General features: G+C 47.4%; 2 protein-coding genes across 3 annotated transcripts; one reads left to right on the top strand and one right to left on the bottom strand.

Annotated features, from left to right (window-relative positions):
* The first annotated feature begins 355 nt into the window (after positions 1 to 355).
* Positions 356 to 511, top strand: LOC110306262 (large ribosomal subunit protein eL39-like). Its single transcript, XM_085829210.1, has one exon. The coding sequence runs from the start codon at positions 356 to 358 to the stop codon at positions 509 to 511; it is 156 nt and encodes a 51-aa protein (XP_085685336.1).
* A 3162-nt stretch (positions 512 to 3673) lies between these two features.
* Positions 3674 to 22244, bottom strand: Jpt1 (Jupiter microtubule associated homolog 1). Of its 2 annotated transcripts, none has more exons than XM_021176698.3 (5): positions 22060 to 22244; positions 11473 to 11615; positions 10258 to 10355; positions 8903 to 8921; positions 3674 to 4634 (listed from the first exon to the last, which is right to left on the bottom strand). In XM_021176698.3, exons 1-5 carry the CDS (start codon positions 22113 to 22115, stop codon positions 4486 to 4488), a joined length of 465 nt encoding a protein of 154 aa, XP_021032357.2. In that variant the 5' UTR covers positions 22116 to 22244; the 3' UTR covers positions 3674 to 4485. The 2 variants fall into 2 exon arrangements, with proteins under 2 accessions (XP_021032357.2, XP_021032358.1); XM_021176699.3 differs by lacking the exon at positions 22060 to 22244 and adding an exon at positions 21356 to 21961.
* Between the last annotated feature and the right edge of the window lie 3935 nt (positions 22245 to 26179).

Genomic DNA, 26179 nt, shown 5'->3' with positions numbered 1-26179 from the left:
GAGCAGAGTGTAGTGGCGCACATTTTTAATCCTAACACCCAGGAGGCAGAGGCAGGCAGACCTCTGAGTTCCAAGACAGCCAGAGCTACATAGTGAAGACCCTATCTTAAACAAATTTGGGCTGGAGAGATGGCTCAGCATCGGTTAAGAGTACAGACTGCTCTTCCAGAGGTTCTGAGTTCAAATCCCAGCAACCACATGGTGGCTCACAACCATCTGTAATGGGATCTGATGCCTTCTTCGTGTGTGTCTAAAGACAGCTACAGTGTACTCATATAAATGAAATTAAAAAAAAAAATAGCTCTTCTCCTTTCCTCCGCCATTGTGCGCATTATGCCTGACTTGGCTTCTTGCCATGTCTTCTCACAAGACTTTACGAATCAAGAGATTCCTGGCCAAGAAACAAAAGCAAAATCGCCCCATTCCTCAGTGGATGCAGATGAAAACTGGTAACAAAGTCAGGTACAACTCTAAGAGAAGACAATGGAGGAGAACGAAGCTGGGTCTGTAAGGATTCACACAATGGCAAGACTGAGGGTTTATACTGAGTTGTGGACAGCAATCAGTCCTACCAGACGGATTTCAACATTTTTTTTTTTAAAGATTTATTTATTTATTATATGTAAGTACACTGTAGCTGTCTTCAGACACTCCAGAAGAGGGCACCAGATCTCGTTACGGATGGTTGTTAGCCACCATGTGGTTGCTGGGATTTGAACTCTGGACCTTCGGAAGAACAGTCGGGTGCTCTTACCCACTGAGCCATCTCACCAGCCCGGATTTCAACATTTTTAACCTGGAGACTTGCTCATGTCTTAAGTTAGGGTGTTTGTCCAGTAATAAAATATAGAACCTTTCAAAAAATAAAATAAACAATTTTTAAAAAAAAACACAAAAAAAAGCAAACAAAACCGGTAAAACAAACCAACATCAACAACATATCCCGGTAAATTCTTACTTGGGCACTGAATTTTCACTAAGCCAAGCCAATTTTCACATAAACTGAGTCAAAGTTCATCTGCTGTTTTTTCTCTCCTGCCCTTTCAGTAACTTTTAAAATATTCTGAGAATCCCATACATGTATATAATGTATCTTTGCCCTATTTAACCCAGACTTCCCCCAACATCTCCTGGACATACACCCCACTTACTTTTTTTGCAACAGGGTTTTATGCATCCAAGTTTGCCTCAAATTCACTCCCTACCTGGGCTTGCCAGTAATCCCAGGTACCCCTGCCTCCACCTCAACCTCCTCACGTGGATATATGTGCACCACATGCAAGCATTCCTAGGCCATGGAGCGAGAGTTAGAACCAGCTGTGAGCTGCTAAGTGGGTGCTGAGAACTGAACCTGGGTCTTCTGCAAGACAGTGAATGCTCTTGTCTTGAGACAGCGTTTCTCTGCATAGCCCTGGCTGTCCTGGATCTCCCTTTGTAGACCAGGCTAGCCTTAAACTCACAAGAGATCCACCTGCCTTTGCTTCCTGAATGCTGGGATTAAATGTGTGCTACCACTGCCTGGCCCAACAAATGTTCTTTAGCACTAAGCGATCCTCCAAGCAAGCGTACCAACCCCATTTATAAAATGGTTTGAAGATCTGACTTTACAGATTCTTTTCTATCTTGGGGTGTTAAACCCCCTCCTGCAAATGTTTCCAGACAGTTCCCTAAAATCTGGTCCAATAATGGAGTCTGGCTGAACCTCCACGCCCTCAAAACACCTGCCACCAGGTGCTTATCTCGATAATAAAAGTTAAGGCCAAATATCAAGTTAGAACACCAACCACCAGGTAACGCCCTTCCCAGGAGCCCCACCCTTGCTCAGAGGCTGAGAAGGATGGGTACAGGTTTACTCCCTGAGATTCATAGTGGAAAATCAGGCCTTTAAAAGCCATGGCCCACCCATTCAGGAAGCTAGCCTGTTGCAGTACATAGAAATGATTGTAGGCTACAGCTGTCAGTCAAACAAGTAAAATGTTTTAGAACAACCTAGTTTATGCTTTCTTAAAAGATTTATGAGCCGGGCGGTGGTGGCGCACGCCTTTAATCCCAGCACTTGGGAGGCAGAGGCAGGTGGATTTCTGAGTTCGAGGCCAGCCTGGTCTACAGAGTGAGTTCCAGGACAGCCAGGGCTACACAGAGAAACCCTGTCTCAAAAAAAAACCAAAAAAAAAAAAAAAAAAAGATTTATGTATGTGTCCATCTCTTCAGACACACATATCAGATCCCATTACAGGATGGTTGTGAGCAACCATACGGTTGCTGGGAATTGAACTTGGGACCTCTAGAAGAACCTCTAGCACTCTTTTGCTCCTGCCCTGCAGTAAAGTCTTAACTGCTAGCCATCTCTCCGGCCCTGTAATCTCTACTCTTAAAGATACACCTAGCAGTTCCAAGGTCTGGCTTTGCCAGTGAGTACTAGGCTCAAATAACCAGCAAGGGAGCCCAGCCTGTCAGAAACACAAGTGGACATTGTGACAGTTAATCTGAACCTTCCTGTCCATCCACCTCAGAAAGTTTCCCGTCACCTTGTTTGTGGGGCAGCTGTTGTAGTTATGTGGGCTCTCCCTTTGCAGCCTGCATCACTGAACACTAGCCATTATCGATCTCAAGGTAGAAACCTACTTTGGTATTGGGGGTGGGAACACATGATGGGATGGGATGACAGTGAAGGTGACAAGGGAACAGAAAAGACTGGCTGCAGGGGTTCAAAGTCAGAGCCTCCTACATCTGCCCCGGTGCCAAGACAGTGTTAAATGTTAGTCTGATGCTACACAAAGGATCAGAGGTAGAAAAGCGCATCCTGGACAGCTATGGTGGTGCACAGCCCTGTACTACAGCTGTGGAATGTTGACATTAACTCAAAGCAAGTCAAGAGCTACAGGGTGACAATCTGTCTCAAACACAGCAGAAGGCATTGGATCCCATTACAGATGGCTGTGAGCCACCATGTGGTTGCTGGGGATTGAACTCAGGACCTCTGGAAGAGCAATCGGTGCTCTTAACCACTGAGTCATCTCTCCAGCCCGACAATCTGTCTCAAAAGAAAAAAAATCTAACCTGCATTTTTGAAGAAAATTCCACTTCCCCTTGGACTTTCATTACACTGCTCAACTTTTTGTTCAACAATTTTAACTTATTTACCCAGACATGTGTCTTTATGAGTGTATGCTAAAGCCGGGCGTGGTGGCGCACACCTTTAATCCCAGCACTCGGGAGGCAGAGGCAGGTGGATTTCTGAGTTCAAGGCCACCCTGGTCTACAAAGTGAGTTCCAGGACAGCCAGGGCTACACAGAGAAACCCTGTCTCGAAAAAACAAACAACAAAACAGAACAAATGAGTGTATGCGATGTATATGGGGGGGGGGGTAGAGTAGGGGGAGGATGGCACCTGGACCTCCTGATGGGTGGCAAGCAGAAGTGAGCCACCTGACGAGGTGCTGGGACTTGAACTCAGAGTCTCTGGATGAGAATCCCAGGACCCTTAACCACTGAGCCATCTTTCCAGCAACTCCACTGGCGTGCAGGGAACTGTCGGAAACCCTCGGTGGGTTCTACCTCTACATAAACTGGCCATGGTGGTGCAGTCCAAGGGCAGCTTCAGCTACACAGCACACACACTCACTCTCTCTCCCTCCCTCCCTCCAAAAAAAAGAAAGACAAAACACGGTGCTTCAAAAGGTGGGTATTGTTTACTTTAAGCAACAGTCCAGGACTAAGGAGTACAGTGTCAAGGGTGAGACTTTCTCCATGGTCAGGCATCAGCATCATGCACATGGCACTTCTTCCGTCAGGAGGTCCCTGTGGGACCTGCACCCACAGTCCCACTCTGGGACACATGGCCTTGTATGCTTCACCTTGTAATTCCAGGGAGCTTGCTTGTGTACCCGAAGCCATTCTCTGTGCTGGGTGGCTCTGCCCAGCAGCTGGCCAGCCACAGTGGCCACTGCCATCTTCAGGGTACAGAAGGCAGCTTGTCTGCTCTGCAGGCAGCGGGATGTGAGGTACAGCTGCTTTGATCACTACAGCTGCTTTGATCACTCCACATGGCACAGGAAGGTGCACTTAGCAAAGGACACCGATGGTGGGGCAACAGCAAGACAAGCCCAGTGGTGCCCACCCTGTGGAGCTGGGAGCAGGGCAGTGCCTGAGGCTGCTGTCGGTCCCATAACATGAAGCCAAGGACATCGTCAAAAACCCTGGTACATAAGAGTCTCTACACATCAGGAACCAGATCATCTGTTCTTACAAACAGTCTACTACTCCAGTCTACTACTAGAAAACACTCATGCCATGGCACACAGACCCAGGAGTCAGACAGACAGAAGGAAAGGAAGAGAGGAAGCAGGGAAAGACAGCGGTACATAAAGTGCTTCTCCTTTAATGAAACCAATCCGAGAGATGTACAGTCAGCTCACGCTGTGCAGTTCCCAAGCATGGGACAACAAACAGACAGACAGAAGGACAGAGTTCCAACACAAGAAGCTAACCCAAGACCAGGCTGGACTTGCCACCAGGGGGGTTTCTCCTGGATGGCACTGGGGCTGGAGCCACTGGGCTGGGCACAGGAGCAGCAGGCACCGGCTTCTCCTCCATCTGCGCCAGGTTGGCTTGGAAGTCTGTGTCCACATTTTCTAGGAAAACAAAGTTTCAAAATAGTTCAAACAAGTGGAAAAAAAAATATCAACAGTCACCAACTGAGGTAATTGTACCCAGAAATGGAACCTGTCGGGGTGTCACCTCCTCACGTCGTGTATGTATGTGGTTTTTTTAAAGCCCAAGATTCCATTATCCAAGAAACAGGATCAGACGGACAACACCTGTTTTTGTTTGGTTTTGTTTTTTTTGAGGCAGGGTTTCACTGGATGAAACCATGGATGCCATGGATGTCTCAGAACTCACTCTGCCCCAGACTCTTAGAGACTGGCCTGCTTCTGCCTCTGTGCTGGAATTAACAGTGCGTGCCACTGCCACCCTGTGCTGTTTTCCTTTTCGAGTCAGGATCTCACTGTGTGTGTAGTCTGAGCGGTCCTGGAGCTCTATGATGCACATCGTTAACCCCAGCACTCAGGAGGCAGAGGGGGTGGCTCTGTAGGCCACCTGGTCTATACAGAGTCCCAGGAGAGCCAAGGCTACATACAGAAACCATGTCTCAAAAAAACGAACTAAGCAAGCCAGTGGTGGTGCACGCCTTTAATCTCAGCTTGGGAGGCAGAGGCAGGCGGATCTCTGAGTTCCAGGACAGCCAGAGCTATCTATACAGAGAAAGCCCGTCACAAAAAAAACAAAAAACAAACCCAAAACCTAAATAAAATATTTTCCGGCAACTCTGTGGCAGGAAATTCTCACAGACTACTCATTCCCACCATTTACGCTTGCCGTGTGTCACAACAGACAAAGCCAAAAAGCAAAAAGAACAAAAGCAAATAATTCTACGGACTAAACACTAACCAGGCAGTGGCAGGAGCCAGGTGTGCTGTTGGTCACCGTGGTGAAGCACGCTGCCACAGACAGGTGTGACGTGGGAAGTGGGGAGCAGATAACGGTGAAGGTCAGCCTGGGTCACCTAAGACCTTGCCTCAGAAATGAAGTATAAACACGAAGCAATAGTGGCATACACAGTGCTTCAGACGCAGAGGCAGGCAGATCTCTGAGTCTGAGGCCAGCCTGGTTTACAGAGTGAGTTCCAGGACAGCCAGGGCTACACAGAGAAACCCTGTCTCAACCAAAAATAAAATTAAAAATATAAAAACAAAAGAATGAAAGGAAGTTAAGGAGCTGCAGAGCCAGGTGTGGCAATGCACACTCGAGATGGCCACATTTGACGCCAATTCAAAATTGACATCCAGTCCCAACATCATTAAAAAAAAAAAAAGGAAGCAGAGGCAGGTGGATTTCTGAGTTCGAGGCCAGCCTGGTCTACAAAGTGAGCTCCAGGACAGCCAGGGCTATACAGAGAAACCCTGTCTCGAAAAACAAAAAAAAACAAAAAACAAATAAAAGCATGGGCTGTTCTTCAGGTTCAGTTCAGATTAGCGCCCACACAGCTGCTCACAACCATCTCTTACTCCAGCTCCAGGGCACCAGGCCTCCTTGAACCACACGCATACACATTGTGCATAGCCATGCATGTGGCTAAAACACCCATGTACATAAAATTTAAAAATCATTTAAAAAATTAAAAAGAGGAGGAACTAAAAGCAAGCATAAGGTATTACTTCTATGGCAATTTGAAAATACCAGCTGGGCGTGGTGGCGCACACCTTTAATCCCAGCGCTTGGGAGGCAGAGGCAGAAAATTTCTGAGTTCGAGGCCAGCCTGGTCTACAGAGTGAGTTCCAGGATAGTCAGGGCTACATAGAGAAACCCTGCCTCAAAAAAAAAAAAAAAAAAAGAAAAGAAAAAGAAAATAGAGGCTGGAGAGATGGCTCAGAGGTTAAGAGCACTGACTGCTCTTCCAAAGGACCTGAGTTCAAATCCCAGCAACCACACGGTGGCTCACAACCACCTGTAATGAGATCTGATGCCCTCTTCTGGTGCATCTGAAGACAGCTACAATGTACTTACATACAATAAATAAATCTTTAAAAAAAAAAAAAAGAAAGAAAGAAAAAGAAAATAAATACCAGTGCTCAAACTAGTAATTCTAAAGGGGAATGAATACTTCTTTGTAACACTGAAGATCAAACAAACAAACCTTGGTACATCAAAATAAACACTGTATACTAACTTGCTATTCTGCCCATCAACAAGATAACTGATCAAGATACTAGTGAAAAGAATGATTCATATTAAGAAGCTGCAGAGTTGGGCTGGAGAGATGGCTCAGTGGGTAAGAGCACCCGACTGCTCTTCCGAAGGTCTGGAGTTCAAGTCCCAGCAACCACATGGTGGCTCACAACCACCTGTAACAAGATCTGACGCCTTCTTCTTGAGTGTCTGAAGACAGTTACAATGAACTTACATATAATAAATAAATAAATCTTAAAAAAAAAGCAAGAATTAATCTTAAAAAAAAATTTTTTTAATTATTAAAAAAAAAAAAAAAAAGGAAGCTGCAGAGTCAAAACAGTAGGACTGTAACTACCTCTGCCTAGCCTGCAGAGGGAAGACTGCTGCCTAAATGTCCTTTCTCCCTGTGGTTTGCTGCAATGGCCAGGCCAACACTACCCTTGAGCCTCCAGACTCAACTCCCTGACCTCCCCCCCTTTTTTTCCTTTTTTTTTTTTTTGAGACAGCATTTGACTACAAAGCTCTGGCTAGCCTGGAACTAGGAGAGATCCTCCTGCCTGTCTCCCAAGTGTTGGTGCTAAAAATTAAAGACATAGTTAGGCGTGGTGGTGCACACCTTTAATCACAGCACTCAGGGTGCAGAGGCAGGCAGATCTGTGAGGTCAAGGCCAGCTAGCTCTACAAAGCAACTCTAGGACAGCCAGAGGGTTGTTATATAGAAAAATGATTAAATACAGGCTAGCACACCCAATTCATTAAAAACCAAAATTAAATAAAGGTAGTCTGATTGATTAAAGACTTAAGCTAACACGCCCAGCTCCTGAGCTAGCTCATAGCCACCACCTGCCCCCTCAACGCCTATTTCTGCAGCCTATATCCTTGACTGGACCTTGAACTCCCCTAAGAGCAGGGCCAAGTTCCTCCTTGTAGCCATTGTATCTGACTACCCAAAGGTCCTGGCACTTTGCCTTGTATCAAAACAAAGCCTACCTTACTTAGAAGATGTTGAATGCACCCCCCCCCTTGAAGGTAATTGTGAAAGAATTGGAGCGGGCCTTTAATCCAACCAACTAGGCATTAGCTGTTATTTTATGGCAAATGGGCTGAAAAGTTTCAGAAAAACCAGAGACCATTGCTGACGGACCACTTAAAGAGGACTTTCCTGCATACTCTGCAGCTGCAGAGGGTAGAGGAACGAAAGGAGGCAGCCACCACTCAAGACAGGACATGTCTCTCTCCAGGCTTTCCCAGTCAGACTAGCTGGCTAAGGGTACAGCTCAGTGGACAAGGTGGTGGGCTGTGTGTGGGAGGGACTGGTCTAACAGTGCAGAGTTCTCAAAGCACTGAGCTGCACTGTCCGAGTCAGCGCTTCCTCTACATGGACCTTGAATCCAACCTTTGTACTATGAAATACAAAACCAGAAACGGTAAGTGTCCAGGTAGTGTGACACATCCCCTTAATCCTAGAATACAGGTTTCTGTGAGTTCCAGGCAAGACAGGAACATATAGTGAGACCCTGATTTTTTTTGTTTATTTTTGTTTTGTTTTTTTTTTTTTTTTTGGTTTTCCTAGACAGGGTTTCTCTGTGTAGCCCTGGCTGTCCTGGAACTCACTCTGTAGACCAGGCTGGCCTCGAACTCAGAAATCTGCCTGCCTCTGAGTGCTGGGATTAAAGGTGTACGCCACCACACCCGGCTTCTTTTTTTTTTTTTTTTTTTGTAGTACATTTCTAGCAGATTAAACCTTGATACTAGTGAGCTGTCTTGGCTTCCTCCTTCTGAGTACTGGAATTAAAGGCCTGCACTACCTGACTTTAAAACAAATTGCTGCCGGGCGTGGTGGCGCACGCCTTTAATCCCAGCACTCGGGAGGCAGAGGCAGGCGGATTTCTGAGTTCGAGGCCAGCCTGGTCTACAGAGTGAGCTCCAGGACAGCCAGAGCTATAAAGAGAAACCCTGTCTCGAAAAACCAAAAAAAAAAAAAACCAAATTGCTGATCCAGAGCAAAACGAAGCATCTGCTGACTGGGCCTAAGAGGAAGAGACTACATATACATGTACATATACATGTACGTATACATGTACGTATATATTTTTTAAATAAGTAGAATGTTAGCTCAGACCTTCTAACAGCATTATAAAAACAGCAATCAGTGCTAAGATATACTCACCATGCATATCACCTTCTCCCTGGAAAAGAAAATTTCAGAATTAGTTCCTGTTTTAATTCTGTAACACATAAAATGATCATAGTTCAAGAGAAGCTAACCCAACTGACATTAAAGTCCTGTGAAATCTCATTCATTTGGGGCTGGATGGTGGTGGTGCACACCTTTAATCTAGCACTTGGGAGGCAGAGGATCTCTAAATTCAAGGTCAGTCTGGGCTAGAGTGAGTTCTACGACAGCCAGAGCTACACAGAAAAATCCTCTTTCTAACTCAAAAACGAAAAAAAGAAAATCTATTTGGTAAGTGCTGGGTCTAGCAACAACCTCAATGTGATCTGGGGCCATGCTACCCAGCAGTCCAGCACAGTAACCAGCCCCAAACAGTGACACAGACAGGCTAAGGATCTTTTCTCAAAAAGGGAATGGTGAGCCTAGGGGCTGACCACTGGATAGCGCTACATAGCCTCCCTACACCTAGAAGTTGATGCCTCAGGGTACTGCAGTACCAAGTCAGGAAGAATTCCTCCCAGGTGAGCCCCTCTCAGACATGCCCAGGGGACTCAGTGGCAGCTTTTTCTGCAGACACATCCCACTGTGACATCAGCGCTGCCAATTCCCACATTCAGACACTGATTTAGCTCTTCAACTCCAAGACTAGATACATGAGGGTCAGAGGAAGAGGAGGGTTTCAGAAGCCGCTGAAGGGTTAAGACTAACCCAACACTAAGAGATGTGTGATTGGGTCAGGCTAACTCACTAGCCTGACTTTCTGGCCCTCCTAAGCGCCACCCCCCCCTTTCTTTTCTGAGGTAGGTAGGTCTCATGGATCAACTCCCTGCATAGCTTGCTGCCCCAGCTCCCAGGTGCTGGGATTATAGGTGGGAGCCAGCACACTGGTCTCTTGTAGCAGGGCTGGGGGAGAGCCAGGTCTTCTGGCGAGCTAGGAAACATGAACCAAGCTCCACCTTCAGCCTGTTTGTCTGGCCTCACACTTGAATTTCCATCACCAAGACTGCTCAGGACATTCCCTTTTTTCTTTTTTTCTAAGATCTATTTATTTTACATATAATATAAATACACTGTTGCTGTCTTCAGACACACCAGAAGAGAGCATCAGATCCCATTACAGATGGTTGTGAGCCACCATGTGGTTGCTGGGATTTGAACTCAGGACCTGTGGAAGAGCAGGCAGTGCTCTTAACTGCTGAGCCATCTTTCCAGTCCCCTCAGCACATTCTCTTAAGGAGAAGAGAGCAAGTAAGAAGAAACCAGGAAAAAAAAATTTTAAAAACAAGGAGGCATATTTACGCACAGAGCCCTTGGCTAACCCCGCGAGGCTGTCTTGTTATCACACTGACCTTGAGGTCTAAGAAATCTCCAGAGCTTGCTTCAGTAGAGCTACTTCTCTGTGTTCCGGGCGACTCCGAATCTTCCCTGCCACCACTAGACTTGGCACCTAGAAACCAATACATACCACAGTAAGGCGCTGGGGAGATGCGCTGCTCTTCCAGAGGACCTGGGTTCAATTCCCAGCACCCACATGGCAGCTGGAACTCCTGTCCCAGGGATCTGACACCCTCATACAGACAAAAAAAAAAAAAAAAGCCAGACATGGTGGCGCACGCCTTTAATCCCAGCACTTGGGAGGCAGAGGCAGGCGGATTTCTGAGTTCCAGGCCAGTCTGGTCTACAAAGTGAGTTCCAGGACAGCCAGGGCTACAGTACAGAAAAACCCTGTCTCATAAAACCAAAAAAAAAAAAAACAAAAACCACACACACACACACAAAAACAAACCCAAAACAGGCAAACTGCAAATATACAAAAAATAAATTAAAAAGAAAGAAAGAAAGAAAGAAAGAAAGAAAGAAAGAAAGAAAGAACGAACATGGATGACCCAGGTTCCATTCCTAGCACCCACATGGTACATACATGAGGGCAAAACACTCAGACATGTAAAATTAATCATTTAAAAAATAATTGTGGGGGCTGGTGAGATGGCTCAGTGGGTAAGAGCACCCGACTGCTCTTCCAAAGGTCCGGAGTTCAAATCCCAGCAACCACATGGTGGCTCACAACCATCCGTAATGAGATCTGATGCCCTCTTCTGGTGTGTCTTAAGACAGCTACAGTGTACTCACATATAATAAATAAATAAATCTTAAAAAAAAAAAAATAATAATAATTGTGTTTCATATCACAAAATAGAAGAGGGCTACTCTGCCTCTGGCCCTTACTCCAGCCTTCATGTAGACCCCAGAGCCCAGGAACTCCCAGCCGCCTTAGTCTACTAAGTACTGGATTAAGGCTGGGCGGCCACACCCAGCCAGTACTGTATTTCTTGCTTGTTTGGGTTCAGCATTGCTAATCAGTACTACATCCTGCTGAATCTGTGACTTTAACAAGGATTGCCTGGTAAAACCAGTACCTGCTGACAGTTTGGTGCTGCACGCCTTTAACTCAGTACTCCGGAGCAAAGGCAGGAGGATCGGAGTTTGAGGTTGGGCCTGTGTACAGGGCAAGATCTGGAGCTACACAGAGAGTCCATGTCTTGAACCAAAAAACAAGCAAGCACCTGCTGACTTGGCCCAAGATGGGGGGTTCTCTTCAGGTGTCCCAAAGATGTTAGAAGCCATCTTGTTCTTCCTCACAGGCTGTTCTGTTGGCTCATCAAAGCCTAATGAAAAATTGGACCCACCACCGGGAGGCCGCAAAACCCTAGAAACAATAGTAAGTAAGACGTTAATTTCAGATGACACTGGAACATTCCTTGGATAAATATGTTCACTTCTCTGACCCTCCCCTCCTCCAAGACTGCTTCTAACAAGAAGGACTTGAATCATCAACCGTAAACCCACTGTTGGAGGGTCAGGGTACCAACAGTGCTTTATCCATCTGCACTAAGACCATCGACCACACCAGAAAGCTGCATCAGCTCAGCGTCACCACAGGTAACACTCTGTCCCTTTGAGCAAAGCTAAGTGACCGAAGGAACCTTGTCTCTCTGGACTTAGCTAAATGTATTTGCAAAGAAGTTTAGAACATCATGCTATTACACTTGTGATCAGAATTTGTACACTGAGTCAGGACTGCCAGTCCCCATGGACTACAGCATCATAGTCACCAAAAAAGAATGTCCATTTTTTTTTTTTGGTTTTTCGAGACAGGGTTTCTCTGATAGCCTTGGCTGTCCTGGAACTCACTTTGTAGACCAGGCTGGCCTCGAACTCAGAAATCCGCCTGCCTCTGCCTTCCGAGTGCTGGGATTAAAGGCGTGCGCCACCACGCCCGGCAGAACGTCCATTTTTATTCTCAACTAAATAGAAAAAAAAAGCATATAGACCCAAAAGCTCCCTTGAGGGCAAGGGACGCCTACTAAGTGATGCTCAGCAGACAAGGGGATGCCTACTAAGCCTGAAGATTTAAGTGGATCCCAGCACCTACACGGTGCTTCACAACCATCTGAACTTCAATTCTGGAGGCTCTGGCACTCTCTTCTGGCCTCTGCTGGCACTGTACATACATACACAGGCAGAGCACTCATACATGTGAAACTATCTGGGTCTTTATGGGTTCAGCAGCAGCCTGGCCTAGTCTAGTACTGGATGGATCTACAGTTTCTAAGTCTAAGGCTCAGCATCCATATAGCAGCTCACAACCGTCTGTGACTCCGATTGCAAGGAACCTGATGCTTTCACTCTGGCTCCACGAGCACCAGGCAAGTTCACAGTGCACATAGGCACATACGATCTTTTTATGTAAGAAATCAACACAAATGTTGCTGAAAACCCAGAGTATCCACATCTTCGGAAGGAAACTAGATCCTTATCACTCACCTTTTACAAAAGTCTAAAATTATCAGCAACCACGCTGCGGCACACAACCACTTAAAACTCTAGCTCTGCACATTGCACTCACATGCACAAGCACACAGATACACAGTTCATTAGAAATAAAAATGATATCTTAGCCAGGTGTGGTAGCATGTGTGTGCCTTTAATTCCAACACTGGAGGCAAAGGCAGGCAGATCTCTGGAAGCAGAGTTCAAGACCGGCCTGGTGTGTATATGGAGCTACAATCTAGCCAGGGCTACATAGTAAGACTGTCTCAGAAAAATAAAATATAAATAAAAACACACTTGGCATGAGCTTGGTGCATGATGGGGATGCATAGGTACCTGGGTTTACTGTACAACTGTTCAGGTGATCACCATAAACAAAGCATGCAAAACAAGAATATGCAGTTGCTGGGAGGTGGTGATCCATGCTTTTAATCCCAGCACTCAGAAGGCAGAGACAGCGGGATCTCTGTGAGTTTGAGGCCAGCCTGTTCTTCAAAACAAGTTCCAGGACAGCCAGGGCTACATAAACTGTCTTGACAATAAAACAAGCTCTGTGGCGCTTTAGCCGGCCACAGGGGTCTGAGAGGGGTGACCTGCTAAAGAATGGTTGGTTCAAAGTGGAGATCAGCGTATGAAATGAGGTGAGACCTTGGATCACAGACACATAAAACTACATTTTTACCACAAGAGCAGAAGGAAGCACAAAATATACTCGTGAGGGTCAAGGCACTCAAGGCCATCCTTGGCTCCACGGCAAATTCAGACCAGCCTCGCCTACATGAGACCTGTCCCAAAACCAAGACAGAAAAAAGTCTGTCCTAATGAAACCCATTAGTGTGTACAATAAACACACACCAAATATCTTTGTTTTGACCTCATGCCTGGAGGTGGCTCAGCAGTGAAGTGAACTTGCATCTGCTCAATTCAGGTCTCACATGGTGGGTGGCTCCATGACCATTCTTTGTGTTGTTTTGATTTCTAAGACAGGGTTTCTCCCTGTAGCCCTATGGTCCTAGAACTCAGTCTGTAGACCAGGGTGGCCTTGAACTTGTACAGATTCCCTGTCTCTATCTCCTGAGTGCTTAGATTAAAGGTGTGGGTCACCACTGCCTGGCTTCACAGCCAGTCTTAATTCATGTCCTGAAGGATGGGACGACGGCTTTCTGACCTCCAGAGCCACAGGCATGCCTGTGGTGCACATATATACAGGCAAGGCACATAAAAATAAATCTAAAAAAAGTTTACATTTGAATGGCAAAAAAAAAAAAAAAAAAAGACAATGAAGTACAGAGCTCCTGCTGCTGACCGAGTACTCGGGAAACTGAGGGAGGGAGGGAGGGAGGGAGAATTCTTCAGTTCCAGGCCAGCCAAGGATACACTGAGACTGTCTCAAATACCAAAAAATAAAGTGTTTCCAAAAGTCTTTCTAGCTTATTCATTTCTAGCTGTAAAGTCAACAGACAGGTAAAAATGTGCCATGACAAAAATCCTTTGATATTTGCCTAATGGCTTAATTAATATGTCCAAATTTATAAAGCCATGTGTGCTTGAAGAGTCTGTATTCACCAGTTCCTGCTGTGTCTGTTTTGTTCCAGATCTAGCTTCTTTGACAGGCTTAGTGGCTCATGCCTATAATCTAAGAGGCCCAAAGAGAAGGAGGACCACAGTTAAATTCAAGGCCAACTTGGTCTCCTCAGACTGTGTAAGAGGAAGTTAGGCGTGACTGTGAGCACCTGTGATCCCAGCCCTAGGGAAACAAGAAGGCAGCCTGATCTACAGGCAAGGTGGGAGAGAGAAAAAGAGTGAGGAAGGCTTCCTAAGCCAGCCACAAAGCTAGAGAGTAGGCAAAGAGACAACAGGACAGAAGGCAGTACCACAGGTATACAAAATCATCTTAAAGCTGCTAAAAAGGAGCACAAGAGAAAAGTTCCAACCTGACAGCTGGCCAGCGAGCCAGGCCTGCAGCCTCAGGTCCTGGGAGACTAAGGCCTGAGAGTCAGGAGTCCAGAAAGTAAATACCACCGTGGACAACATACACAGTGTCATTAGCTATGGCTTCTGTGTCCCTTGGTTGTGTCTGTGGTACCTGGGACATAGCTCCCTCTCCATGGGAAGCCACTGAAGCACTGACAAGGCAGGCACGTCTGTCACTACCACACCCACTGCTGACACCATGCTGGACTACAATAAACTGGAGGCCTGGCACTCACTTTGTAGACCAGGCTGGCCTCGAACTCAGAAATCCGCCTGCCTCTGCCTCCCGAGTGCTGGGATTAAAGGCATGCGCCACCACGCCCGGCTGGAGGGCTTTTTCTAAACAGCAAAGTTTTTAAAAATTATCTAGGTTGATCAGTGGTGGTGCACGCCTTTAATCCCAGCACTTGGGAGGTGGAGGCAGGTGGGTTTCTGAGTTCAAGGCCAGTCTGGTCTACAGAGTGAGTTCCAGGACAGCCAGGGCTACACAGAGAAACCCTGTCTCGAAAAACAAAACAAAACAAATAAAAGATATCTTTTCTATGTGAGTGGGTGTTTTCATCTGCATGTGTATCTGCACACCCTGTGTGGGCCTGGCACTAGTGGAGGTCACAGAGGTCCTGGATCTCTCCTGGGACTGGAGCTTCAGACAGTTGTGAGCCACCTTATGGATGCTGAGAATCAAACCTGTGTCCTGAAAAAGCAGCCAGAGCTCCTACAGACTGAGCCATCTATCTCTCCAGCCCCCAAAACACTTTTTAAAAATTCAGCTGGTATCCTACCTACCCTAACACTGGTCACAAAGACTACATGGGAGCGGGAAGATAACAGTGCAAAGCAGCTGTGCATAGGGGTGCATATTGCCTTTGATCCCAGCACCCCAGAGGTCAGAGAGCTCTGTGAGGCCAGCCTAGTCTACGTAGTGAGAGACCTTGTCTCAAAAGAAAAACAAATGAACAAACAAACAAACAACAAAACCACTGGTAAAGCATTTGACCCCCTGAAAACCAGAAAGAAAGAAAACAGGTGGATACTGGGAGGTCACACACTTCTAATCCCAAACGCTACCAGGCAGAAGCAGAGAGATTACAATTCAAGGTCTGCCTGGGCTTTATAAACATTTGACCAAAAGGGAGAGGCTGAAACTGGAGGTTCCAGGAGGAGATTTACCTGTGGTGGCCACCAAAGCCCTGCACCTTTCTCTAAGCTTACTCTGTACCTAATTATACCCTTCATGATCAACCCATAAATGTAGGAGGTTTCCCTGAATTTTATGGCAAATTAATCAAACCTAGGGGAAGGTTACAGGGATCCTGCTTTGCAGCCAGTGGGTCAAAAGCACAGGGAGGGGGCCAGGGGACCTAAAAGCCAGGCACTAACTCATGACTGTAATCCCAGGAAGTAGGGTGCTGAGATAGAAGGACTACTGTGAATTTAAAGCCAGCCTGGACTAAAGTGAACTCAAGGTTACCCTAGGCTAGAAACAAAATCCTGCTGTAAAAAAAGAAAGTGATTACAAGTATAGTTCAGTTGGTAGAACATTTGCCTAGAGGAAGATTTGGGTTCAATTCCCAGGACTGCATAAACAAGGCGTGCAGGGCATCCTCAAATGTGTGCAAAGCACTATCTCCAGGTGTCCCAACTCAACTGGATTAGAGAACACTAGCAGGTGCCTACTGTGACACCTACCCAAGTGGCATCTGCCACCAGCAAGGCCCCCACACCTCAAGTGACAGATGTCTGCTGTGGTTTGCAATCAGAGGAAAACACATGGCTGGGTTTTCCCCAGACTAGAAAATAAACGAAGTTAAGAACAAAAGGGTCAATAGGGCAAAATGGTATAAAAATCAATAAAGGTATAAACTTGAACAAACCTCAAGTGCACAGAACTCCTCCCCAGCCTCCTGAGGTCTGGGATTACAGCAAGAGCCACCATGTCCTGCTGGGTACAAACTTTCCAAGGGACACCGTGGGACTTGCCTAACCTCTCTATGCTTCAGGTTTCTCCTCTATAAAATGAGGGCCCGCAGTAGTTTCTGTCCCATCAGACTGTTATTAATAGGAACATCATTCATATGTATCATCTGGAACATGACAATCATGTACGCAGACTATTATTAAAGCCATCTACATGTCACCACGATGCTATCGGCTGTTCCCTCTCACTAATGGCTTTCAGATGAATGACATCCTATTTTTCTGCATTGCTATTAACCAAAAATTTTAAAGACTGCTTCTGGTCTGGTTAGATGGGTAAAGATGCTTGCTACCAAGCCTGACAATTTGAGTTAGATCCCAGCAGCCTACAGTGAGTGAAAAGAACAGACTCCTGAAAGTTATCCTCTGACCTCCATACACATGCCAGAGAAACTGCACATGCGTGCGTGCGTGCGTGCATGTGTGCACACACTTAAGGTGAAGGGAGCAGAGAGATGGCTCAGTGAGGGGCAGAGGACCTGAGTGTAGTTCCCAACCCCCATGTCAGGCAGCTCACAGAGCCCTGGGACTTCTGCTCCAGAGGATCCAATGCCTGCTTCTGGCCTCCAAGAGCATCTGCACAAACATGTACACATTTAAGAATAAACCTTTTAAAAAAAAGGGGGCTGCTTCTGAGGGAGACAAGGTAAGAGAGACAGGTCACCCACTTGGAGGCAGGGCTGGGCTCTGTGGTAGAGGCTGGACTAGAGTGAGACTCTGAAATACTTTCCCTCTCTACAGAGGAGCTCAACATACAGCCTCTGCCAGCCTGAGACTGCCATTCTACTTTCTCAGACTGGGATTACACGTGTGTGCTGTCAAGCTGGGAGGCCAGAGTTACTTTTCACAGCACCACTTTCTCTCTGGTCTGCACTGGATCCTTTGATAGAAATCCCGGCTCCTGAGCTCCCTCAGGCTAGTTCCTGGTCTCAGTCCTCAGAAACTGCCCCTCCTCACTGGACTCAGGCACTGCCATTTCTGCAGTAAGCTGTGACCTTTCCTCTGCCTCTTCTCAAACAAACCAGGATCCTTCCAGCCACCCTCCTCTCCACTTCCTTCACTGTTGCATGTTATCTCCACTTGGAGCCCTTCCTGGACTATCTCCTCAGGCTCCAGCATGCTCCACCCTTTCCCTCAGTGCCCTTTAGTCTTCAGCTGATCTCTTAAACCCCACTTCCACACCCTACCCCTGCTTCCTCCATGAGCCCAGGACACAGCCAGACCACAGGGAGCACAGGCAGGTTAGTTAGTGCTCCTGCCCCTGCCGAGTAAAGCCGCGAGTACTCCTGGATGTCTTCCTTATCTTCACTGCCCTGCAGACGACGCAGGCAGCAAACCTGACTTAGGGACCGGCAAGTTTACTGTCAGGATTCTCCCAGCCATGCAATCCTGGTTTCCACAACCACCTCCCAACACCACACTACCCACCCTTTACTGTCTAGGAAAGCGGGGGAGGCTGAGGCAGCTGAGGCTGGGCTTGGGCTAGGCTCTGTAGTTTACTAGTTGTCAGGAGAGCAGAGCCTGAGAATGGAGGAGACTCCAAGCAGCTGCCCACTGACTGACAGCAGGCCTAAAGTCTTCAGCCTGGCAGACTTGTAGCAAGTGCTTCAAATCCATCAACGGGCAATCAAACAATGAATGGCATATTTGTCTTCAGGGCCAAACACATTTTAGGTTTTCTTGTTTTCTAGTCCTGGACTGCCCTCTCCCTGGACTGTGACATTAGGGTCTCACTAAGATGCAATGCTTAGGCCTGGAGAGACCATGCTGCTCCTATAGTTGGGCCTTGTTCAGCTCCCTGCACCTGTGCCAGGCAGCTCACAGCCACCTGGAACTCTCTAGGGGATCAACACCTTCTGGACTCTGCCACACCCCTCCAGCAACCAGATAATACAACGAACCACTCTTTTGCAGGAGGGAGAAGGGCAGAAGAGATGGCATGGAGGTTAAGAACGCTGCCTGGCTGCTCTTGCAGGACTCAGATCCGATTCCCAGCACTGACATGTGGCTCACGAGCATCTACAACTTCAGTTCCAAGGGATTTGACACCCTTTTCTGGCCTCTGAGGACCAGGCACGCATGTGGTTTCAGGCAAAACACTCATATACATAAAGTAAAAATGAATTAAAAAGATGTTTTTTAATAGAAATGGGGGCATACAATGACATCAACTAGAGAAACGGAGTTCTCAGCAGTAAGGGGACCAGAGTTCAAATCCTAGGACGCACATCAAGTGGCTCCTAACTTCCTGTAACTCCAGAGGATTGGATGCCTCTGCCCTCTCAGGTATCTGCAACTCATGTACACATATCCACACACAGACATGCATACACCGAATACTCTCCAGGCCTGAGCATTGCATCTTACTGAGACACTAATGTCACAGCCTAGGAAGAAGGCAGAGGCCTACAGAAGAAAGACAGTCCAGGGCTAGAAAACAAGAAAACCTTAAAGTAACTCCATGTGTTTGTCCCTGAAGATAAACACATGTGCTTGTCTGCTGGCTGTGAGGACCACGCCTTAAATCCCACTACACCAGAGGCAGAGGCAAGTAGATCTCAGTGAGATTGAGGCCAGCCTGTTCTACATACTAGGTCAGCAGCTGAGGCTACACAGTGAGATGCTGTCTCAAAACAAACAAACATTAAACATATAAAACTATGTCTGTGGGTGCTTTTAATCTCAGCACTCAGGAGACTCAAGAAGGGCACAAGTTGGAGGCTAACCTAGGCTGGATACTAAATCCAGGCTAGTGAAAAGCCACATGGCTGAGATCCTATACAGACACACACACACAGAGACAAAACCAGCTCTATTCATTATATAAATCAAGATAAATGTGTTTTGGTATATACTTGCCACCCTCCCACTCCTGCCTCCCTAGTGCTGGTATAACAGGCTCACACCCCCCATCCAGGTTCCCAGGTAATTAAGTTGTTTAAATTACTACTGAAGGTATAGATAAATTCTGGGGTGATTTTTTTTGGGGGGGAAGGGAAATGGGGAGCTGCTGGGGGCAGAACCCAGCATCTTGCCCAGGCTATGGACAAACCATCACATGTCCAGCTCTACAGGTTCTTACTGGGTAGAACTGTTTTAAATTTTTACCTTAAATGACTGAAGACACTTGAAATATTAGAATCAACCCCAACGTGCCTCTTTGTCCTCCCCTCAATCCCCAGAGAGGGAGGCTTTCATCGCTAAGTGGAATTAAAAGCCCATGGAATTCTTCAGAACCCTAGTGGACTTGGCCAAGAAAAAACAAGGGTGGGGGAGCACTAGCACCCAGCTAGCTTACAAATCTGCCAAACCTGCCTAGTCCAACTTTTACTGGTACTATGATAGCAGGTACTGCCTCCCCAATGACGTCAGCGTTCTAGAGACCATCTGAAACAGAGAGCGGTTCCCAAACAAAGGATTTGCTTGCAAGACAAAGTACTTCAGCTGTGCTTTGGACTCTTTCTTTTTGAATCACATAGATAGTAACTGCTTCAAGGTTGCCGAGTTAAGACCCAAAAATGTTATAGCACAGACAGCAATTTAAAAAATAACTCCTTTCTTCCATGCCAACTCCCGTCACTCCAGCACAGCATTCACCACTGAGGCTGCAGAGCAAGCACATTACTGAAGAAAGCGGGTGAAGAGAATTGGTCAGATTTCAGGAGTCGGGGAGAACCTTAGCACCAACACTGGAGGGCACGCAGTGGCAAAGGAGGCTGCAAACATTTTGTATTTGTCTCATGTCAAGCACGCATGAAAGGCCCTGGGCTCTGAAATGCTCTACAAAGCCTTGAGCTGAGCTCGAGTCCCAAAAGATAAAACCCAGATTACACATTATCTTGCCAGGAACCAGTGTCAGATAAGGAAAAGTTGGCCTCATCACACAAAACAAAAACCCAGGGCTCATTCTGTCCCTGTGTCCTTTGTAACAAATTACCTCATTTGAAGGATGACAACAAGAGGGAGTGACCCGGTCTCCTAGGTCTAATCTCCAGTTCTGCCCCGCCCTGTAATCGCTGACCCCTTCAGTTCCCTTCCATCTCGCCAATTCTTTTACTACTTCCCGAAACTGAAAGCAGTCTGTTCCTGCCAGCTTCCTCACAAGACTACTCAAGGAGGCTGCTTTTTGTCAGCAAGTTGTCAAGCCCCTGTGAGAGACACTGCTGTTCCACGCTGCCTTCTTAGCCCCACAAAATGGCTCCCTTTTGTGCCACTTGGTCGGGACCCCAAGGCTTGGTCACACTCAACTGTGGGTCATCATCAGTGGAAAATACATGGTCAGAGAACAAGGAACCAAGCCTTTGGGAAGATCAAAGAGATGCCTGAAAGCCAACTTAAGGAACTGTGTGCCACTAGCTGAGACGATGTAGATGGACTCCCTCCACAGAACACAATCCTTTCACCAAGTTAAGTGAGGGGTAGGAAACGGGTCCCAGTCCAGTCACAGAGCTCCTCCCAAAATGCAGTGTGCTGGGGACAAGCAAGATCCCAGCTTCCAGGAAGGGATACTACATACTACTGGAGAGACAATGGATGGCTCCCTAGCCCCGCCCAAGCACAGACAACCGCCTCCTCCAAGAGAAGCCTGCTCTGGGGTGAACTCATTCGGCCAAAGTCAATGGGAGAAGTAAAGAAGGCGACATGGAAAGGCAGAGGTCCGAGTACCTGAGCGCAGAAAACCCACTTGAGCCGGCTCACGGCCCCGCGCACTCCGAGGTGGGCGTGGGGAGGGGGAGGAGACCCGATCTCTCCTTTGTTAGGCGCAGGGAGGCACTTTGATAAGAGGGCTCCGATCCAGGGCTGGAAGTGGAGGGAGGGGATGACCAGCCCCGCCCTACCAGAGGTGCACCTGCTGCGCAGACACGGACACCCGGGCGGGCCACCACGAGGAAAGAGCCTGCAGACCAGCTGGATCAGGGCTCAGATTTGCTCGCAGCGCCCAAGGCCGGGGCCAGCACACGCCCGAGCCAGAAGCGGGAGCGCATGGCCCTCATGTGGGACAATGGGCCCAGGGCCCTGCAGGCTCCTTGGGCTCCTGGGAGACCAAGCCCACCATCCTGGACCCGACCAGTGTCGCCGCGGGTGGCTGAAAGACGATCCTCCCGCACACTCTCACCGACTCCAACCTGCCGTGCGGCAAAGGGCCGCCACCCACAGTCCCCCTCAGCCGTCGTTACGGGGGAGAACTGAATAGAGGGGGCGACTGGGGCGGGGCCACAAGCCGAGGCAGTCCTGCCGCACAAAGCGGCGCCCACTCCTTACTCTGCCACCTCCCCCGGGCGCGAGCGCGGTGCTCCCGGCCCGTTACCACCAACGCCCCGCGGTCCCCACAAGCCCTGGAGGGCTCGAGCCCTACCCTGTCGCCTTACCGGGAGCTGTTCCTGCTGTTAGGGTCCACACCCTTAAAGGTAGTGGTAGTGGTCATGGCGCCAAGGGGCGAGGTAGGCTGGCTCTGAAAACGCCAAGGGGGACTGGGACCAACCGGCGCAGACGACTCCAAAAGCTAAACCACCCGGGCTCCACGAGCTTCTACCGCCGCGGGGTTCGCCGGATTCCCATTTTATAGAGCCAATAGGGCCCACCCTCCACATGCCGCCATTGGGCAATTTAAAAAGATCTCTTCATTTCTATTGGTTGGTCACAGTGCTAATCATAGTTCGGCGTCAGGACGGGCTGCGCGGGAGACGGCTCGGCCTAAGCCCCGCCCCCTTCCTGTACAGAGAAAGGCCGCTGTGGTCTCCCCTCCTCCATGCCCTCGACAATCTGGTGGTGCTCGAGTGTTCACTGTCACTTTAAAAAGTTACTTGAGGGGCTGTGGAGGTGGCTCATAAAGAAAAGCCCTTGCCACCCAGCATGACAACCCGAGTTCAATCTCCAGGACCCACAACGTGTAAGAGACCCAACTCTCTCTCTCTCTCTCTCTCTCTCTGTCTCTCTCTCTCTTTTTGTAGAACATGATTTTAATATTTTCAACTGTTAATACTCAACAAGCAGAATAATTATTTTAAGATATACTTCGTTATTATGTCTTCCTTTTCATTTCTGATTTTATTAATTTGGATACTGTCTCTGTCCCTTATAGTTAGTCTGGCCAGGGGTTTATCTATCTTGTTGATTTTCTCAACGAACCAGCTCCTGGTTTTGTTGATTCTTTGTATAGTTCTTTTTGTTTCTACTTGGTTGATTTCAGCCCTGAGTTTGATTATTTCGGATACCCAACTCTCGAACCTCTGACCTCCAGGTGTGCGCACTGAGACACACACACACTACCTAGCTACCTAAATAAAAAGCTACCTCAGCAGGATGTGTCGGCACTTCCCTGCAAATGCCTTTACTTGGGAGACTGAGGCAGGAGGATCACTTTGAGTTTGAAGCCAGTCTGGTCTACACAGTGAGACCGCGTCAAAAAGAAAGGAGGGGGAGGCAGAGAAGGAAAGCAGGAAAGAGAGAGGGGATGTAGTGTTAAGGGTATATATGCTAGTACTGCAGAGGACCTAGGTTCAGTTGCCAGCACTCACAGGGCAGCTCCAAACTGTAGCTGCAGTTCCCTGACCTGGGCAGTTACATGCAGGCACACACATGTACAGAAAATAAATCTTTTGCCAGGCAATATAGCACATGCCTTTAATCCTTTAGTCCCAGCACCAACTCAGGAGTCGGAGGCAGGTAGATCTCTGAGTTCTAGGCTAGCCAGAGCTACACAGAGGTACCGTGTTGGGGAGGGAATCTTTTTTTTTTTTAAGGTTCGAGGTCGGGGTGCTGCACACCCCTAATCCCAGCACCCTGGAGGCAGAAGCAAGATTTCTTAGCCTCAAAAGGTGGTGGAGGGGGGGGGCACACAGTGGTCTAAACCTTTGAACCTAGCTCTAGGGAGGCAGAGGCAGGCAGATCTCTGTGAATTCAAGCCAGCCTCATGTACAGTGTTTGTCCCAGGACAACACACAGTGCTACATAGAGACCCTATCTCTAAAAAAACTAAAAAGGTGAGTGGGAGGGTGGCAATGGCTGGGAAATTACTCCAAGGTTAATATCCCTGGCAGCTCTTCCAGAGAGGCAACAGGGTCCTAATTTCAGGAGCACCAGGCACCACAGAGTGCACTTTCAGGCAAAACATGCTTACACAGTTTTTCAAATCTTTTTAAAAGTTAAAAAGAAGCTGCTGGCCGTGGTGGTCCACACCTTTAATCCCAGCACTAAGGAGACAGAAGAGTTTAGGACAGCCAAAGATGTTACACAGAGAAACCCCGTCTAGAAAAAAAAAAAAAAAAAACAGAAACAAACAAATGAAAAGAACTCCTGGATTAGCCTGTGCTAACTGGATTAGCCTGTGCTAATCATCACCCCACATCCGGCTGCCCATGCTTTAGTGTTTGGTTACACCAGCACTCCTCCCTACTCCTGGCAGTATAGGGCAGTGCCACTATGCAGGGCAGATGGCTAACAAAAACCTTAAATCCGCTCTTTAACCTGACCAACATGTGTGCGCCACCACGCCTGGCTTGGGGCAATCTTCTTAGGGGTTAGAAATCACTCCTACCACCTGACTTGGAAAAAAAAAAAAAAAAAAAGAGGCCTACTATGAGTTCCATTGGGACACCTAACGAAGCAATCTCAAAGAGTCCGTAACAGAAAAAGTGCTGAAATTTGGGGAGTTTTGTTTTGTTCTCTATGTTATCTAAGTAGCCCTGCTGTCCTGGAATTCCCTTTGTTGACCAGGCTTCCTTTAAGCTCATAGAGATCTGTCTGCCTCTGACTCCCAGTAAAGGCCCGTGCCAACATTTCTGGGAAAGACTGGAATCTCTTTAATATTAATCTTTCAGCCAGTGATAGAGCCCACCTTTAATCCCAGCACTCTGAAGACAGAAGTAGGAGGATCTCAGTTCAAGACCAGCCTAGTCTGTCTCAAAAAACTTAAAAAAAAAAAAAATAATAAAACAGACAAACAAAAAACCACTTTGATCTTACTCTTTAAGCATCAATGGTTGGCACATGAGCAAGTCCAAACGATGGTTTGCGCTCAGAGGCTGTTTTAAAGCTGGCTAATGCCTGGTAAGGGGATGGCCTCATGTCTAAAACTATCGGAGCTGCCAGAGACTTGGCAGCTGTTTCCAACTCTTAAGTCATGACTCTTCCACCTGTCTGGGTAAATTTATCCCTGCAACAAATGCAGGCAACACTTGGAGGACTTGGAGAATGGCATAAAGATCTTCATAGGCAAAGCCTTAGGTGAAAGCATGTAGGCAGCTGAAGGGCAACCTTTTCTCATGACAAACCTAACCCCTCAAAGTAGATGTCTCCCGTCCTGGGTACCCTCAGTATTTCCATAAAACTCAATATTCCTCTTCCTGTCGCCTCTTCAGGCAATTGGGTAGTGTTTTCAGCCGTCTTACCAAAATACTCTCCCTCTAGGCTTTCACAGAGAACCAGAATTCCCTTCTCCTTCCAAATATGATCTCCCATGTCTGGGTCAACCCCAGTAGCATAAAGGATACTTCGTGTCTAACCTGGACTCTTGCCATCCTGCCTCCTGCATGGATGGTGGCATTATAGAGGGCTACCCGCTGTCAACTGGACATCCTTTGAGCAATGAAGAGAAGTTACCACCTGCTTCTAGTGTTTTGAGTTGTAAGGAATAGGAAGAGTATTTGTTCAGAGTCAGGCAAGATGACTCAATGTTCCGGAAGAGGTATCACTACCATGCCTGAGAACTCAAGTTCACTTCCCAGGCACCAAGTGACGGAGAGAACCGACTCCCCGAGCTTGTTTTCTGACTTTCATCCACACGTGGGTTCAGCCACACATGCACATATATACACAGATAAAATACGGAAACATAAGCTCGGCTTGATAGCACACTTTAATCCCAGTACTCTGGGGACAGAGGCAGGCAAGTCTCTGAGTTCAAGGGCAGCCTGGTCTACAAAGCAAGTCCCAGAGCAGCAAGAGATCACAGAAAAACAGTCTTGGAAAAACAACAACAACAAAAGTAATAAATGTTGAAAAAAAAATGTGGTGTTCACAAAACTTGAGAGCCCATGCCTAGGGTCCTGGGTTCCAGGGTGGGAAGAGAAGGCACCTGGGTGAGCTAGAGTCTCTGCACTACAAATGACAGCTTGAATACTTGGGAAAGCAGTTGGCTCTAGGGAAAACTGAACAGTTGCTGAGTTAGAAGTCATGAAGAACACAGCAACTGCTTATTTTCCTCTTAACTCCCTGGTTATCGAGAGACACATGATGGGCTAGAGAACGTGGTGGTTTAGCCGGGCGGTGGTGGCACACACCTTTAATCCCAGCACATGGAAGGCACAGGTAGGTGGATATCTGACTTTAAGGCCAGCCTGGTCTACAGAGTGAGTTCCAGGACAGCCAGGGCTACACAAAGAAACCCTGACTCAAAAAAACAAACAAAAAAAGGATGTAGTGGTTTTAAACATGAAGTATTATTATTATGATTATTATTATTTGTGTGTGTGTTGTAAGACTGGGTCT

This window comes from Mus caroli, unplaced genomic scaffold, assembly GCF_978045245.1.
Source record: "Mus caroli unplaced genomic scaffold, Mus_caroli_1 scaffold_13, whole genome shotgun sequence".
Taxonomy (NCBI): domain Eukaryota; kingdom Metazoa; phylum Chordata; class Mammalia; order Rodentia; family Muridae; genus Mus; species Mus caroli.
Note: the sequence above shows the minus strand (reverse complement) of the source record. Positions and strands in the feature narration are given on the sequence as shown.

Bases quoted from the DNA above. Each gene is read 5' to 3' on its own strand.
- LOC110306262 (XM_085829210.1), top strand. From the start codon at position 356: ATGTCTTCTCACAAGACTTTACGAATCAAGAGATTCCTGGCCAAGAAA.
- Jpt1 (XM_021176698.3), bottom strand. From the start codon at position 22,115: ATGACCACTACCACTACCTTTAAGGGTGTGGACCCTAACAGCAGGAAC. The intron at 11,616-22,059 runs GTAAGGCGACAG...TATTGTTTCTAG, and splicing joins AACAGCAGGAACAGCTCCCG to GGTTTTGCGGCCTCCCGGTG. The intron at 10,356-11,472 runs GTGCTTGCTTGT...ATTGGTTTCTAG, and splicing joins ATCTTGGGCCAAGTCAGCAG to GTGCCAAGTCTAGTGGTGGC.